The sequence below is a fragment of the Macaca nemestrina genome, chromosome 16, assembly GCF_043159975.1.
Source record: "Macaca nemestrina isolate mMacNem1 chromosome 16, mMacNem.hap1, whole genome shotgun sequence".
Classification (NCBI taxonomy): domain Eukaryota; kingdom Metazoa; phylum Chordata; class Mammalia; order Primates; family Cercopithecidae; genus Macaca; species Macaca nemestrina.
Window position 1 is genome coordinate 3514530 of NC_092140.1, and position 18424 is coordinate 3532953.

At 50.9% G+C, this 18424-nt stretch overlaps 1 protein-coding gene and 1 long non-coding RNA gene across 2 annotated transcripts in view; one reads left to right on the forward strand and one right to left on the reverse strand.

Annotated features, from left to right (window-relative positions):
• The window catches only part of LOC105485298 (collagen type IV alpha 2 chain), a 198859-nt gene that overhangs the window by 37957 nt on the left and 142478 nt on the right, over positions 1–18424 (reverse strand). The window contains exons 20-27 of the mRNA XM_071081045.1: positions 17998–18147; positions 11173–11265; positions 9706–9869; positions 6460–6532; positions 6262–6368; positions 3054–3255; positions 2603–2662; positions 1595–1651 (exon numbers count right to left, since the gene is read on the reverse strand). Coding sequence (XP_070937146.1) covers positions 1595–1651; positions 2603–2662; positions 3054–3255; positions 6262–6368; positions 6460–6532; positions 9706–9869; positions 11173–11265; positions 17998–18147 — 906 coding nt within the window. The remainder of the gene's footprint in view (positions 1–1594; positions 1652–2602; positions 2663–3053; positions 3256–6261; positions 6369–6459; positions 6533–9705; positions 9870–11172; positions 11266–17997; positions 18148–18424) is intronic.
• LOC112427333 (COL4A2 antisense RNA 2) lies at positions 5556–11831 on the forward strand. The gene is made up of 5 exons (XR_011614587.1): positions 5556–5627; positions 10330–10524; positions 10896–10932; positions 11021–11083; positions 11252–11831. It is a non-coding gene; the product is annotated as a COL4A2 antisense RNA 2 (long non-coding RNA).

Genomic DNA, 18424 nt, shown 5'->3' on the forward strand with positions numbered 1-18424 from the left:
GGATGTGTGTGATGCAAACCCACCCACCACTCTTGGAAAGTGGAGTGCAGACAGCAGGAGTGAGACGGAGGAGTGGACGGGAGGCCAGCAAGGGGCTCCCAGCAATGGGGGCCTGGGTGTGAAATGGAAATAACTGGGCATGGCTGGGGAGCCCCGAAGCCACAGAAACCCACACTCGGGCCTCTGAAGCTTTCCCGGTGACCGGCCTTGGCACACGGCTGTGGTCCGGGTGTGTGTTGAGCATGCTGGCCTCTGGTTCTCCCTGACCATCTGAGACATGCGGAGTTGTCACCATTTTGGGGGTTGCTGTATGAGTGACGGTGTTGAAATCCAAGAATGGAATTAGACTCGGGGCAGGTCTAACGGGATGCAGAAGATACAAGCTCAGTTCTCAGAAGACAACACAAGGAGCCTTTACCTCTGCTCATGGTGCAAATGATGCCTCTACATTTGTCCTGTGGTTCCCAGACCCTGTGATCATGGTGAACTCCGCAGACGTCCTTAGGCGCAGGGCACACACAATGTGTCTATCCACTTTCCTAACTCTCAGTGCTGTTCGTACTACACTGGTGTCACTCTTTACAGTTTATCACGGGAAGCGGTAAGGGCATGATTTGTGCAGCAGGAAGCGTCTAGAATGCCCGTCTGCACTATTCGTCTTGCACAGGTGGGGACTCAGTTGCAGAAGGAACAAGTGAGAACAGCTCTGGCTGTGTCTCGTGCTTGCAACACTGTCATCCAAGTGACCTGCTTCCCCGGCCCCATCCCAGGCGGAGTACTCGGAAGAAACATCCAAAGGGGAATTCCTACCGCTCAGAGAACTCGCTCTCCTCAGGCTGATGGACACGGGCACAGGGCCACCTCTCAGGCTCCAGCCCTCCTCCGGCTTGAGTGGAAGCCCTGGCTCTGTGTTCCCCGATGCTCACAGGCCCACAGAGACCCTGGAGCGCAGGGCAGCAGAGTCTGGGTACAGGCAGGGGATCCCAAAAGCAGTGGTGGCTGGCCAGGGCCCCACCGCCAACACTGGACACGCCATCCCCGAGAAAGCATGGGTGGCCCCAGGCACGGGCTCTGTGAAGAGCGCCCGGACTCTTTCTCACACGGGCTGGGAGATGGCCTGGGCCAGCAGACTGGAGCCCAGGTCCTCCCAGGTGCTAGCGATAAACACTCTAGCCTTGTTTATTCCTGTTCCCTGTCAGTCAAAACCCAAAAGACAGAATCCTCTCCTGTAGGTTCTTCCCCTAGATCCTGGGATGGAAAGGCATAAAGTGAAAATACATAGAGGTACAACCCCCTTCCAGTCCTAAACACGAGGCTTCCATCTCTGCCCCGGGGGCGTTCCCCTGCAGCCATGGCTGAATTTTCTCTTGTAGCCTGGCCCCAACTAACTGTCAGCTACCAGACTCCTTTTTCTATAGTGGCAAACGACAGTGGGCTCCCCATAGGTGCAAGACCAGTTTGTGCTGAGATGCTGGACACGATCATGTCTGGGACGGGGGATACAGGATCAGAGGAAAGATGCGCGAGGGAGACACAGAAGCGTGAAGATGTGGGAGGAAGGCTGAGTGCACTCCAGGTTCCCTCTGTGCATTACCTGAGGGTCCTGGGGGTCCTGGCAGGCCTGGCAGTCCCTTGGGCCCTCCTATGCAACCTGGGGACAGAAAGGAGAAAAGATGAGCCCAAGCAATCCCCAAGGTCAAAAGCATGAGCCGTGCAAACCGGCTACCATTCTGGGATCAGAGTAAGTGAATGATTTAATTCATCTTGGTTCTGATGTAAATACAAGTTTAACTTCATTGTGTAATGAAATCAAAATATCCGTATAAAATGCAAACTAAGCCAGTCTCGTCGAATAAAAACGGACACTGCACTGGCAAACAATGGAGTCCCTCCTGCAGGGCAGTAGCCTGGGTGCAAACCGAGTTAATCCGGCTGCTACCCTGCAAGTCAGTGTGGATGCTTCTCTTTTGTCTGGAAGCGTCTATCAGCGATGGAGATAGCCTATGATTTCAAAATGAATTATTTGACTTCTCCTTTGGGACTTTATCTACTTTCAGAGTGAACCACAGCAATTAGACACCTTAAAACATTAAATCAAGGCTGCGGGCACTTCTGGTTGGTGTGGCCGCGAGCAGTGACACTCCAGCTGGGGTACTGTGCTGTCTGCCCTTTGTCTAAGAGGATCTCTTGCAAGAACAGTTATTCTTGGAGCTTTCTTTTGTCTGTGAGCCTGGGAATCTGGACCAGGCTCCTATCTTGGCCTGACATCCTGGCCACCGCCTGTGTTCTGGGCTGGGCTCTTCTGCCTGGACCCTCCTGGCAGCACACGTGCCTGTGGAGCTGACTTGGAATGCACTGGCACTTTCCAGTGAACAAGGATTTCTGATGAGAGGGGACTGGTCAAATGTCTCGCCGTCTCCACCAGGTTGTTATTCATGCAATGTACAGTGTTCACCAGGCCACTGTGCTAGTGCCGTGGAAATCAAACGTGGCTTGCACATATTATTAATATTTCCTATCCCATGCACACTGCAAGAGCAAAACCAGCAGACCAACTGAGAGTTCCCTAGTGTCCTAAAGCCACCTGCACGTCCCAGAGTACCTGGCTGGACGGCCTCCTGTCTGTCACCTCCAATGGGCCTTTTCACATCTGTGTCACAATCTGGGGGGAAGACAAAGGACAGGGTGAGGCAATTTTGAAACAGGTAAGAGTGACCGGCTCGTGTGGGGTACGCACACGTGTGAAGGTATGTGTGTCGTGTATGTTGCTGGAGGGGGCAGGAAGGCTGTGGCGTGGGCAGGGAACGGGAAAGCCATCTCTGAACTTTTGGGCAAGGCCTCTACCACTGCAGTCCTAGAGGAGAGGCTGCGTGTTCCAGCTGCTGAGGGGAGGCTGGTGGGGGCCCAGAAACCCCACAGTTGGATCCTCCCTTGTACATGTGAGAACAGATGAGGCCAAACAGCATCCTCATCTGACTCTCCCGGGAAACGTCCACAATGACGAAGGAAAGTGTGGAACGTCTCGGGACTGTGAGAGGTAAATTTCTTCATACCTATTTGTCCTGGGGTCCCTGCGGGGCCAGGAGGGCCCGGGAAGCCTGGTGGTCCAGGTAAGCCGGCATCTCCAGGGAAACCACGCTGGCCTTTGAAGCCGGGAAGGCCCAGTCCTGGGGGACCCATTTCTCCCGGAGTACCTTTCGTTCCAGGAATTCCTGGATAGCCCGCGTCCCCGGGAGGGCCCTTGATGCCATCGCCCTGTGTGAAAATTCAGTTTATTTCTTAAAATATATACTAATGTTAAAGATCGCCTCGACTTCCCTGTTTCCTTTCCTGTTTCCTGGAATTCTGAGCTATGGATCCAGAACAGAAAGACAACAGAGATGAACAGGAACCTACTGCCACGGTCAGCCAGGTCACAGGAGCCAGTGACAGACTGTGTAGCAGTCTAAGCAACGCCACAGAAGCCGGTTCTGGAAGTCAGGTGCACACGTTTGAGCATTTCTCTCTTCCCACCCACCAGCTCCCCTGCATCAGCCTGGGCCTGCATCCCCAGAACAGTGAAGGCCTGGGCTTCTGTTCTACTGCGGGTGGAGGGAGAAACACAGGATTTTGTTGTTATAATTTAGCATCGGTGAAATGGCTCCTATTCATAGGGGATGCTATGTTGTTAAGGGAAAGGAAGCTAATTTGGACAAGGAAAGAGCCGTGTGCCTCTCAGAAGTCAGGAGAGATTACAGGATTGGGAATGGAGAGGGGCTGCCCTGTGGATGAAAGCACCAACTAGGGGGTGCTGGCGGGAGGTGCAGGGATGGGGTCGGGAGACCGGTAGCAGTGATGCTGGTGTGATCTGTGCACACACCACGGCCCGGCTTGGTGCTGTCCCCACATGCTGGTGAAACAGCCGTGCACATAAACCCCAGCGCATCTGCCGAGGCATGGGACGAAGCTGGGTGTTCTCACAACAACGAGGCAGCTGCTTGTAAGAAATCAAACCCTGCTCTCCACCGGCACCACAGCCCCTTCTTTGTCAAAGGCATGACGGAGCGGGACAGGGACACCAGTTCAGCCCTCTCTATTTATGGGACCCTGATTAAGTGGTGCACCCCTGTGTTTTAGCTTTTTTTCATAGGGGAGGGGGACACAAGGCTGTTGCAGAGATCACAGGGCAGATGCCCCGAACTTAGTGGACAGCGATGGCGATAATGCCACTGGAAGGTGGCGAGGGCAGGATCATGAGTTTTCTAAAGTCAGAAGTTGACATTCTTGGCTTAGAGATGCTACCGAACAAGGAAGGCACACAAGCACTGGGAAAAGCCCCTACACCCCGAGAATGGGAAGCTGAGGCTGCAGGGTTCTCCCTGACCCTAACCCTCACCCCTACCCCTACCCTGCTCCGACCACCCGCCCCCAGCTGGGCTGAGATTGGCAGCCAGGCTTAGGAGCTGCAGGGATGGGTGAACCCCAAGGCTGGACAGGTGCACCTCCTGATCACCAACTTCGTAAGGCACCGACTCCAGGGAAGGCCACCACTACTGTAACAAATCCAGACTTAAACAGACCACACACACACAGAGCACACCACACACCACATACACACTCACCACTGCCACCCCACATGACACTGAACAGGCCAAAGACTGTTCCAACCACAGGAATCATCACTCATCCTCCTCTTCTGGCTAAAGTGACCAATTATGGCTTTGCCTCTTATTTAACCCTGTTGCCTCCCAGATAAGATTTTTAAGACACCCAATCATAGAATTATCTGTGTTCTCTAGCCCCCAAAAACTGCACTTAAACTGTAAAGATGTGGGCCAGGTGTGGTGGCTCATGTCCGTAAAACCAATGCTTTGGGAGGCCACGGCGGGAGAATCACTTGAGCCCAGAAATTTGAGACCAGCATGGGCAACATAGAGAGATCTCATCTCTGCAAAAAATTTTAAAAATATTAGGTGGGTGTGCTGGCGTGCACCTGTGGTCCCAGGTACTCGGGAGGTTGAGGCAGGAGGATGGCTTGAGCCCAGGAGTTCAAGGCTACAGTGAGCTTTGATTGTACCACGGCACTCAAGAGTGTTGCTACAGACATGACCCACATTAAAACTAGAGAAGACATGGGTTATGGAATGAGGCAAATAAGCTGCAAACAGAATTCAGGTGTGAGGCTCTGAGGAGGAGGAAGAGAATTATGAGTTCAACCGTCCTTCCATGATGCTGAAGTCTTAACCCCCAGGACTCAGACATGTGACCTTATATGGAAATAAGGTCTTTGAGGGTGCTCAAGGCCAGATGAGGTCTTTAGGATGGGCCCATTTCAATGTGACCGCTCTCCCTCTAAAAAGAGGAAATTTGGACCCAGAGACAGACACACAGAGAGGACAGATGATGGGAAGACACAGAGAGAAGACAGCCATCTATAAGCCAAGGAATGCCAGAGCTCCCAGAAGCCGGGAGAGAGGCAGGGACAGATCCTCCCGCACTGTCTCAGAAGGAACCAGCCCTGCAGACACCTTGATGTTGGCTTCCAGCCTCCAGAGCTGTGAGACCATACATTTCTGATGTCTAAGTCGCCCAGTTTGTGGCATTTTGTGACCTCAGCCCCAGGAAACCAGTACAAAGAGCTTAAGGAGGCATAGGCTTGGCGACCAGAGGGAGGAAAATGGAATCTAGACAATAAAGATGTGAGAAATAAGGTTGCAGGCTCCTGAGAAGAGAACGCTCCAGAGCTGGCAGTGGGAAAGGCGAGGTGGCAGGGGAGGCTCAGAGGCTGAAGGGTGCACAGGAGGGGGTATTGTCTCCCTCCGTGGCTGCCTCCCTTGCTTCTGACCCCAGCCTCCACCGAGGAAATGATGCTGGGGTCTCTGCAGGCTGCTAGATAGCCCCTCCTTCAACGCCAGTGTGTGTTAGTTGCAAAAATGAAATTGTGTATTTTACGATTTACCTTGGAAAAACAGGGTTCTGTCACCCATTTTAGAATATTCTACTTTTTTTGGGCGGGGGAGTCTTAGTCTGTTACACCACGACAAATACTTATTTGCTCATTGACTTTTAAATGTTCACTCGGAGCTTGGCTTCCAACTTCATTCACCGTTTCCTAAAAAATCTGATTTCTGCTCATTAAAAATAGAATGAGCAGAATGAGCAACCTGTCCTATGCACGGGTGGGTTTAGTGCTCGCGTCAATACTGTTTGCTTCTTGGGTGTTTGCAGAACCTGAAGGATGAAGAAGAGAGGACGGAGCTGCCGCAGTCTGTGGCTACTCACCGGAGGGCCTGGGAGGCCGGGGAATCCATCGAGCCCATTGCGGCCTGGGCTGCCATCATCACCTTTCATCCCGGGCACACCTGGGACGCCGGGCTGTCCCCGCTCACCTGGAAAGGGATTTGTATGTGAAGCTGCCCAGGCAGGCGCCCACAGGAAGGCTCAGTGCCCCAGGAGCCACATGGCCAGAGAGGAACTGACCTTTGGTCGTGATTGTTCTGGAATCTCCTTTTGCTCCTTTGGGCCCAGGAGCACCAACGTTGCCAGGGACTCCCTGTGGAAAACAGACAAAAAAGTGTCTTCCTCCTTCATACTGTGAGGGCATCTGAGAAGACGGTTGGCAAGCTTTTTCATCTCACACAGCGGGCAGGCAGTCACCCGTCCCCAAGCCGAGCGCCACCCGAGGAGCACTTTCTGTGACGCTGGACACATCCCCATCCAGCTGCCCAGTGTGGGGCCACTGGCCGCAGTGGCTGTGGAGCACTGGAACTGTGGATGGCAGGACGGAGGAACCGGACGGTACCTTTTCTTTAATTTTAAATAATTACAATGCGTCTGGGCGCAGTGATTCACTCCTGTAATCGCAGCACTTTCGGAGGCTGAGGCGGGAGGATCACTTGAGGTCAGGAGTTCGAGTCCAGCCTGGCCAACATGGTGAAACCTCATCTCTACTAAAAATACAAAAACTTAGCTGAGTGTGGTGGTGGAATACGGTGGCGGGCGCCTGTAATCCCAGCTACTTGAGAGGCTGAGGCAGGAGAATCACTTGAACCCGGGAGGTGGAGGTTGCAGTGAGCCGAGATCTTGCCACTGCATTCCAGCCTGAGCGACAAAGCGAGACTCTGTCTCCGAAAATAAATAAATAAACAAACACAATGCAGTGGAAGTAGCCACAGGTGGTTGGACAGGGAAACCCAGGTCCTAGGCTCATCTTCAGTGTCCCTGGGCTCTGCCCAGTGGTGGAGATCTGTAGGCTCCAGCCCGGGGCAGCTGAATCATTGCCTTTGTGTCCACAGAGGCCCCAGGGATCCACGGGCTCAGCGCCTTTTGAGAAGCGCTGAACTAAAGGTCAAGGTGGCTTCCTCTAAACCACGGCTGTTTAGGAGCCAAGTAGGTTAATCCAGGTATGGAGGATAAAATTTTGTGATAATATTGAGAACAATTAATGGTATTTAATAGACATTTGTTTCCTGCACTGAGGTTAAGGTTGGGAGAAAAAGATACTTTAGAGAGAAGCTGCCTGCAGGGACTCTCAAATCGCAGCCTGGAAAATCGTGTCTAGCTCTTTCCACGATGAGCAGGGTACCCGTCAGGGTAGTGTTTTCAAATGTGAGCTGTGCTAGCTTTTGGCATATCTTGGTTGATGCTATTTCCAAGAATATGGGAATGTGTGGAGTTGCTTTAATTAAATGGAATGTTGCAAGTGATTGGGAGTTTCCCTTCTCCTAGAAAATTCCACAGATTCTTGATGTATTTAGCACTTTGCAACATTACTTTAGAATCTAGGAGAGTTCCTCACAGACAGACCAGGCCCAATCAATCAATACATGTTGGTTACATGGATGGAGGGATGGACTTATTGATCCACTCCCACACTTCAAGCACCCTGCCAGACTCTACCAGCACAAATATTAAAAACCAAAAAAAAAAAACCAAAAAAAAAAAACCACCCAAAAACAAAATGAACCAAAAAACTCCCAGATGGTCTCAGGTATTCCCACTGCAGTGGGGTTTCCAGACACAAAATCACAGCATTCAGTGCAGGACACCAGGCACAGCCAGAGGCGTCTGAACAAAAGTTCTGTGGACGTGTGTGCTCGGAAGGTTTTAGACATTTCAGGGGTACAGAATGGGATCCATTTGGCTTCTAGGAAATATTCGGTCACTTTTTAAACAACTGAGGATCCTACTAGCTTTGCCATTGGTATATTTGCAGTTCTCACCACATGCACTTTTTCTGAATACTGGAGCCACTGTTACTGCTAGACAGCCGTGATTCGGAGACCGTATCCTTTTTAATCTGGTATAAAACAGAGCACCTGCTATATTTTGTTAAATTTTCCTGTTTGTTTTCTGAGAAAACCTAGGGCATGGATCAGCGAGGTGCCCGGGTCTCATTTTCACCTGAACAGCTCCGTGCTATGAAGCAGCGGGGAGTCATGACCGTCAGCAACACGGCTCTGTGGGGCTGCAGTTCTCTTCCATGCTGTGGACTCAGATCTGTTACATTTCCTTGGCCAAGTGTCCTGACCAACTGTTTTTCCTCTATTGCTGAATATGCAAAATAATGAACTTTTTGCTTTATAAATTTCCCAAAGTTCTTTTTTGAAGTTAAAAAATCAACAAAAAGTATAATTTGTCTCCATCTGAAATTCACTTTGAACTCTTTGGTCAGCTAAAACCTGCCATGGAAGAAAGGTCTGCTGCAGATGATCTTTTCATGAGGCACAGAATAAAGGCATGAGCTGATGTGTGTGGGGTCCACACCTCCACACAAGCACATGTACGGTTTAAAAACCAAAAGGTCTTGCTTTTTATCGGTGAAGGAAGCCTTCCAACAATGCTAAATCAGGTCTTGCTAAACTTGAGAAGGTGAACGTTTGATAAATAAATAATGTCTTTTACATGAAAAATGATAGGTTTTTTTGAGATATAATTCATATAGCACAAAATTCACTGTCTTAAAGCATAAAATTCGGTGATTTTTAGTATTTTCACAAGGATGTCCAACCATCACTCCTATCTAATTCCAGAACATCTTCATTACATCAAAGAGAAACCCCATACCCATTAAGCAGGTACTCCCCACCCCCACTCCCACCTGTGGCAGCCACCAATCAACTTCCTGTTTCTAGGCTGCCTGTGTGGACATTTCATGAGAATAGAAAGAGAGAGCATGTGATAGCACATGTCCTTCTGTGTGGGTCTCAACCCCCATGGCATAACACGTTCCAGGTTCATCCACAGTGAGGTATGGATCAGCACCTCGCTCCCACGTGAAGGTGAGCACTATTCTATGGTTTAGATGCTGTATAGATTTAGCTGATCCATTCATCAGGTGATGGACATTTGGATAGTTTTCACCTTCTATTTTGAACAATGCTGCTCTGAACATTGGTGTATGTGTGTTTGTGTGGACACGTGCTTTCAAGTCTCTTGGGGATACACCAGGAATGGCATTTCTGGGGCAAGTGGTGACCCCCTGTTGAACTCTATCAAGGGCTGTTGGCTGCGGTTCCCACAGCAGCGCCCCTTCTCAGTCTCACCAGTGGACGTGTACAAAGTCCACCCTGGAGTATGCGGGTTTTTGAATGGTTTAGCTATGCCTTGGGTCCATGAGTGTTGCTGGTCTGAAGCTGCATAAACTTAGGAGATAAAAGGCAAGAATGGGACACCGGGGGAGGCCTCACAGTGTCCTGCCAGCTTCATGATGAAGTTGTTCCTCACCTTGAGCCCTGGGAACCCAGGGAGGCCGTGTTGGCCGGGGTCTCCTTTGTCCCCTTTCCTCCCCGGCTCCCCGTTGATGCCTGCGAAGCCCTTGGGTCCTGGCAGTCCCGGAAGACCTCTGACAGCTTCGTCGCCTTCTGCACATCTGCAGTCCCCAGCGTCACCTGCAGAGGAGGGAGAGGAGGGCCTCCTTGTTCCGCATTCCTCTCAGCGTGGCGGGGAGAGTGGGGCGCCGCACTTGGTGCTTTATGGACGCTGCCTGTTCTGATGGGCACTAGGACCCCCATTTCTTAGATGGGAAAACTGAGGCTCAGACTGAGCGACTCAAGTGTTCATTCACAGTCTCATGGGGTTCAGAATTTGACTCTGATGTTTACTAAAGATACGTAAAAACTGGGACCACACTCAGAGGCGTAGGCTGAGTTGTGGGGAGTGTGAAGGAGGTTAAGGAATTCGGCACTCGGAGCTGAAGATTGCCACCACTGGGCCTGCGGGCCGAGGGGAGGAGCTGGCTCCAGGGAGCTGTCAGGGAGGGCAAGAGCCCTGGCCTCAGAGGCCAAGGTCATGAAAGGTCATGGGTGAGCAGGGAAGACATGCCTGACCTCTTCCTCTGTTTTGCCACAGCTGAACCCAGGGAGCCTGGCGCAAGGGAGGACTATGCTGGCAGCAGGGGTTGGCTTCCCCAGGGCAGAGATGATGCCCAGTGGGGAGGCCCCGCTTCCTCCAGGCCCTGTGGTGCCTGCTATCAGGCCATGCCCATCCACAGTGGGCTGCTGAATGCACCGCACATCCCACATATGCCAAAACGGCCAGGGCGTGGTGAGTGCCAGGAAGTGCCCCGCCGTGTTCCGGGAGGGGAGAGCTGAGCAGGAGCACACTCTGCACCACACCGGGCCCACAGAGCCTCACAGAGGATGGCCTCGAGCTAGGGGCAGTGTCCCTGAGGTGACTGGGAAGGGTCAGGTGCAAAGACCACCTGTTCCAAGTTCACCTCCTCATCAACAGGAAGGGAGACCCAGGCAAGCCACGTCACTCCACCAAGTCTCAGTGGCACCAGGGATGGTGACTATACCAGCACCTTGCCATGGACAGAGCTCTCTACAGACCTCTGTTACAATGCCTTGGAGCTGAGCCCTTGAGACATTACCTGAGTGCAGCTTAAGAAATAACTGTTGTCCCTTTTAACCCAGCACAGGACTCAGCATCGGGCTCAGTGCTGCTAGGAAGGTCAGTGAAGAGGAAGGAGAGCAGGGACGGTGAGCCTGGGGGCCAAGTGCTCAGACAGCACCACTGGCTCCATGCGACTCCCTCTCAGTGTCACCGTCATGGGGACAGGAGGCTGGGAGGGACATGCAGGCTCATTTTCATCTCCAAACACATGAGTGGGGGACGGATTTCACCTTCTGTAAGGTGAGGGAGTCGGAAAGGCCAGGTTGTCCTTATCCCATCCCTCCCAGACGTTCTTACCTTTCCATCCCTTCGGTCCGCGGGCTCCAGGGGAGCCGGAAAGCCCAGGGAAGCCTGGTGTTCCTTTTGCTCCTTTCCGCCCAAACAGGAAGCCTAGAGAGACAACCACAGACGCAGGGCATCAGCCCCTTGGATGCCTGGGGTCCCACACAGACGCAGGGCATCGGCCCCACGGGTGCCTGGGGTCCCACACAGACGCAGGGCATCGGCCCCACAGATGCCTGGGGTCCCACACAGACGCAGGGCATCGGCCCCACGGATGCCTGGGGTCCCACACAGACGCAGGGCATCGGCCCCACGGATGCCTGGGGTCCCACACAGACGCAGGGCATCGGCCCCACGGATGCCTGGGGTCCCACACAGACGCAGGGCATCGGCCCCATGGATGCCTGGGGTCCCACACAGACGCAGGGCATCGGCACCATGGATGCCTTGGGTCCCACACAGATGCAGGGCATTGGCCCCATGGAAGCCTGGGGTTCCACACAGACGCAGGGCATCGGCACCATGGGTGCCCGGCGTCCCACCCAGTTGTGGGGCACCAGCATCAAGGACACCCAGGGTCCCCCCCAGACACAGAGCATGGGCACCACAGAGACGCCCGGCGTCCCACCTAGCCCAGAGTGGCTTTCAGCCAAGCCTCCCCAAATGATCCATAAACCCCAATTTCATAAATAAAAGCACATTTTTTCAAAAGAAAATGTAGACTGTTTTGTGGCGACAGCCTTCAGGGTTGGAAAGAAATGTAAGAGTCTGCAAATTTAGTTTTTCCATTAAAGTAGAGGAATAACAATTATTCCTTTTGAGAAACATTGAGTCCAAAGAAAAGTTTCGATTTTTTGATCATGTAACTTGGATTCCAAGACCGCTACTCACTTCTGGTTCCCCCAAAAAAATTAAAAAAAAAGATAAACTCAGTTTCCCATTTTGATTTTTCTGATATAGGAATGGGGGCACACGTGTGCATCCCCCCAGAACACTGTTTCCTCTTTCACGCCTCACATGCACACACACGGAGTTAGCATAACTAAGTGTTAGGCTAATTAAATATTGTGGCCAATCTGGATTCAGCATGGTCAACCATATTGGATGACCTCACCCACCACCTTCCCTTTCTAACCCTCTCCCCACCAACTCCTGCAGGGCTCAATGATCCAGGCAGGGGCATCCCTGATGGTTGATGGTGCAAGAAATGCGCTCTTAACGCCAGCAAAGTGTGCACCGTCACACTGGAGAAGAAGAGTGCCATCTCGTGGCAGAAGGAGGGTGCACGTCTGCAGGACACACAAGCGGCTGCTGGGGGCAGGCTCTGCAGGTGTACCCTGCAGCAATCTGTTCTCCTCACTGTTCACTAATAGGGTGAGAGCTCCAACGGGCAAACGGCACTCCCCCCAACAAATTACAAGGCATGTTGCTATACACACTACATGGAACCTGAGAGGAGCAGGGAATGAGGCCATTACACACAGGAAGGTGAGAAAACTCCAACTTTAAAGAACCCAGCTATCTGCTTGGAAAACAGCATGGGAGTTTACATATCAGAGAACTGCCAGGTGAGGATAAACGTCTGAGAACGAGGACACAGATACTGTCCCATGCAGTTTGCTCACTGCACGTTTACCATAGCTCATTCATTCGTTCGCTCATCAAACACTCATCCCGTGCCTATGCTGTGCCAGGCTGTGTGCTAGGTGCTGAGTATACCACTGGAAATGAAACCGACGGACTCTCATGGAGCTTACAGCTTAGATGTGGAGACACACATTCAACACACAATGCAGCAAACACACTAATGTGGATTTTCCAGTTATGGCCCGTGCTGTGAGAACAGGGGAAAGCAGCAGGGAGAGGCCCAGGGAAATGTTTTGGGGGTCGTCAGGGGAGTCCTTTCTGAGGAAGTGATGCTTAAATTAAAGCCCAGAGAATAAAAAGGAGCCCCCGCAAGTGGGGAGCGGGAGAGAATGCTCCAGAGTGAGGACAGCGTTTCTGAAAGGCCCTGAAATAGGGAGAAGGCCAGCGGCCAGAGGGTGGTGAGTGAAAGGCAGATCTACACAAAGGGAGGGGAAGAAACCCGGATTTGGCTTTTATCCTGAGGGCAGTAGGAAGCCATTAAAGGGCATCAAGGAGGGAGGCTACACGGTCTGCCATGTGGGTCTGCCGTGTAGACGACAGGCTGGCCAGGGGAGGAACAGCGGGTGTCATCCTAGCAGGCTGCGCAGGCGGTGGTGGTGGAGAGCAAGGGCGCACACAGCATTGGAGAGGGCGACCCGCCAGGATGTGCGAGGGAGCCAGTACAGAATGGGTGAGGTACGCAGAGCAGCCCAGGGTTCTGCTAGAGCTCCCGGGTTTGTGCAGGGGGGTGAGGACCAAGGGAGAGGCCTGCGGGGTGGCAGGGGGTGAGGACGGAGGAGGCCCAGGGCTCCATCTTGGACATGGAGAGCTTGAGGCATTTGTGAGACACGTGCATAGTGTTGACTCTGTGTCAAGTTAACGGTTTCTGTCAGTAGCTCAGAGCACAGAACAGGGCCGGAGAGGAAATGAGCGAGTGACCAGCACACACTGCAGGTACTTTCATCTGGAGGACGAGTTCATCTAGGCGGGGAGTGCAGGGAGGGGCAGGGACTTCAGGGGAGAGATGTCGGGGGGCAGTAGGATTTCCCAGGAGTGGAGGGGAGAAGACAGCGTCTTCAGGAGGAGAGGCTGCCGCACCCCACACTGCTGGGGACAAAGGGTGACCGGTGACCAGGTCAACTGCTGTGTCCGGTCAGTCGTGGACTTTGTGAGTTTTGCTCTATGTCTCCAGGCTCTCCCTCTGTGTGATGAGACATGCAGTGTCACAGGTAGAGAAATTTAACCACACACACTTCAGAGACGCCAGCAGTGTCAATCAGACACGTCATTCATTCAGGACAAAGAGCTTGTGGGCGCTCCTTACAATGGAAGCATCGGATGCTTTGCAAATTTAGTCCCAAAGGCACACAGTGGCTCTCTGAAGGTGACAGCCTTCCTCTGCCCCCTGCTGCTCTCTTTTTCTCTACTATATTAGTCATTTTAAATAAGTCCTATAGAATAGCAGTGTGCCTCTTAGATGTCTGCAACATGATTTCCACCAACAGCCCCTGGCCAAACAAGCCAGGCCTATTTTGACTTATGCTACAGTGGAATAGAACTTCCCGGAACTCAATTCAGCTCACTGAACTAGAGCGGGGGGAAGCAAAATATTTCACCCAGAAAGAAAACTGTCTTCCTGGTTTGATTTTACTGGAGCTGCAAAAGACTAAACATTCTGGTTTGCATCAGTAGCAACCTATAAAACAGGACGAAACATAGTTAACAAGAGAGGAATCTAACAATTGCATTCCAGGGGAAGAGTCAGAGAACTCCATAGGAATCAAGGTCATTCCTACTAAACTACAACCACACGCACATTTTCCAAAGGACATTATGGTGGACTACTTTTTGTATAAGAACTTGCTTTAAAAATGTTGATTTGGAAACCATGTGTCTCACAGGGGTGACACATATAATTAGAGGACTTAAGCTGTATGCTTTTAACATTTTCAACTGGTAACATTGATCTGATACCATTCCATTCATTTTTTTATTTTCCTCATCAGCCTACAATACGGATCAGAAGTTAAATTGTTCGCAGTTGACTTATGCTAGTAAACCACGGATTTACCAAGCAAGACTTGAAAAGCAAGATGGCATATGCTAGGGACTTTATCAAAATGGAATTCAGTTACAGGAATAATGGCAACGTTAGCCTTTGATCACAGTTCTTTAAAGTGGAATATTCTTTTCTTTTTTTTAAATTGAGATGGAGTTTTGCTCTTGTTGCCCAGGCTGGAGTGCAAAGGAGCGATCTCGGCTCACTGCAACCTCCGCCTCCCGGATTCAAGTGATTCTCCTGCTTCAGCCTCCCGAATAACTGGGATTACAGGCACGCACCACCGCACCTGGCTAATTTTGCATTTTTAGTAGAGATGGGGTTTCACCATTTTGGTCAGGCTGGTCTCGAACTCCTGACCTCAGGTGATCGGCCCACCTCAGCTTCCCAAAGCACTGGGATTACAGGTGTAAGCCACCATGCCTGGCCATTAAAGTGGAATATCTGTATGCTTTTGTTTTTAACATGTCACGTCCTGCTCCAGAAAAAGAAAACTCAAAAGATACCATTTGCTTAGGAAATATAATGTTCACAGAAACTTAGCCTTTATCACAGCAGTCCAGGATAATAAAAAAATTTAAAGGCCAGGTGTGGTGATTCACACCTGTAATCCCAGCACTCTGGGAGGCCGAGGTGGGCGGATCACCTGAGCTCAGGGGTTCAAGACAAGCCTGGGCAACATAGTGAAATCCCCGTCTCTACCAAAATTACAAAATTAGCCAGGTGTGATGGTGGTGCTTGCCTGTAATCCCAGCTGCTCAAGAGGCTGAGGTGGGAAGATCGCTTGATCCCATGAGGTGGAGGTTAAAGTGAGCAGAGACCATACCACAGTACTTCAGCCTGGGACACAGAGAAAGACCCTGTCTCAAAAAAAAAAATAAATAAAATAAAATAAAATAAAATAAAATAAAGTTCACACTGCTCAGACTCTTTGGCAGGTTCATGATCCAGGGAAATATCTGCACCTAAAAATTTTCAAAATAATGTGGGAATATGTGGATTTTCATTAAGTTAAAATTTTACTTTAGAATATAAAACACACACACAGAAGTGACTACTACTTTTTTTGTTTTTTTTTTTGTTTTTTGTTTTTTTGAGATGGAGTCTCGCTCTGTCGCCCAGGCTGGAGTGCAGTGGCGCAATCTCAGCTCACTGCAAGCTCCGCCCCCCGGGTTCACGTCATTCTCTTGCCTCAGCCTGAGTAGCTAGGACTACAGGCGTCCACCACCTCGCCCGGCTAGTTTTTTGTATTTTTAGTAGAGACAGGGTTTCACCGTGTTAGCCAGGATGGTCTCGATCTCCTGACCTCGTGATCCGCCCACTTCGGCCTCCTAAAGTGCTGGGATTACAGGCGTGAGCCACCGCGCCCAGCTGACTACTACTTTTAAAATAGAAGATATTGCCTCTAATAACTCCAGTGATTTTCCCTCTAGATATGTCAGAGAAGTCATCTTCCAAAAACAATTAAAACAGAGGCTTTGAATTTGACCTGTAACTGAAACCAAACACTGTCCATTAGCAAACATATTTTTCCTCCCTGAAGGTAGGAGGCTGTGAGAGATTATTAGGGGCAATGTCAGGGAATTTAAAGTAAACTATTTTGGAAAGAAGAGGCAGTTAATTTTTGGTCAACGTCACATAGAAAGAGACTATGACCTCTTATTTTCTCCCAATGTCGCCTATATTTGCTCTTATGAAAGAATGAAATGTTCCCATTAGGCATTTCACAGTATCGAAAGCAGGAGTGTCCAATCGTTTGGCTTCCCTGGGCCACATTGGAAGAAGAATTGTCCTAGGCCACACATAAAATACACTAACACTAATGTTAACTGGTGATATGGTTAGGTTTTGTGTCCCCACTGAAATCTCATCTCGAATTGTAGTTCCCATAATCTGCAGATGTCAGGGTGGGGACCTGGTTCACAGGAGGTAACTGAATCATGGAGGCGGTTTCCACCATGCTGTTCTCATGATAGTGAGTGAGTTCTCATGACATCTGACAGTTTTATAAGGGGATTTTTCCCTCTTCACTCTTCACTTCTCCTTCCTGATGCCATGTGAAGAAGGACATGTTCGCTTCCCCTTCTGCCATGATTGTAGATTTCCTGAGACCTCCCAAACCCTGCGGACTGTGAGTCAATTAAACCTCTTTCCTTCATAAGTTACCCAGTCTTGGGTATGTTCTTATAGCAGCGTGAGAATGAACTAATACAGCTGATTAGCTAAAAAAAATTGCAAAAATGTTTTTAAAAAGTGTATGAATTTGTGTTAGGCTGTACTTGAAGCCGTCCTGGGCTGCATGTGGCCCGTGGGTTGGACAAGCTTGGTCTTTAAAGCATAATTCTTTGAATGCTGAAGCTGAAAGAACAGCCTTTTCTGATAGCAAGTCCCAAGCGGGACTGCATGTTTCCCTGCCGCCTGAGACAGATCATTCTCAACTCAAGCTGAGTCACTTAACGTTATAACCTGAAAGAGCATCTTTGCTGATTCAGGGATGCACTACCGGGTGGTAGGTGGGTCCGCACTCCTGTGCCTGCTGGCTTTATTGACCTTCATGGGCATTTGTCCGGGCCTTGGCCAATAGCTGTCACTTATTTTTGCAGATAATGCAGCCATCTCTTTTTGTCACCAGCTACTCCCACCTGTTCAGTTGTAGCTTTGTTCAGTTGTAGCTTTGACTGTACACGGGCTGAGAAGGCAGATTATCAAGTTGGCCTTAATGTGCTGGGGTAACAGAGGAGAGAGGCTGCCAGTCAACGGTGAGGCCCCCACCCTGGATTAGGTTTGCGGAATGTATCACCCCGACACAGAGGCAGTGATGTTGGCTCACATCTGTTTCCAGACTGCACAGCTCAGATGTTTCGCTGAAGGACGGATTTCACCGAAGCTGCAGCAACTAAACCTCACTGTGTGGCATCCATGGGGTTGTGATACTTACAGGCTTACAGGACTTCAGTTTCCACCCCCAGCTTCTGCGTGGACTCCAGAGAACACCCACTACACCCTAATCTACCTGGATCCACCGCACTCTAATCACTGGCCTACTGGATTCGTTCGCAGAGTGATTTAGCAGAGAATTCCAAATCACCTCCGGCGGGGACCAGGCTTCATCTGAACATTAGCGTACACCCTCCCTTTTGTTGCTCTCCACTCACCATCAGGTCCAGGTGGTCCAGGGAGCCCGGGGGGGCCTGGAGGCCCTGGCTTTCCATCAGGTCCAGGTGGGCCCGGGTAGAGCGCAGGGATGCCGGGGTCTCCGATGAAGCCCTTGGGTCCCATCTCACCCGGCAGGCCTCTCCTCTGATCTGAAACCAAACAGCATTCACCTGCAGCGTGAGTCTCCCATACTGCACCGCTGCCTTTGTGTTCATGTCCAGAGGGGCCCACCGGCAGCACTAGCGGGCTGCATGGCCCTGTCAATAACTCTGACGGGTAGAAGCCATTGGTATAGTTCACTATCATTTTTCAACATTAAATACACCCCCTTCCTGCCCCTCAAATAATGGCTTGATAGTTGTGATCAACACTGGGCAATGGCACCTCATAATTCTCCATTTTCTTCCCAACCCACTGGTGGAAGCA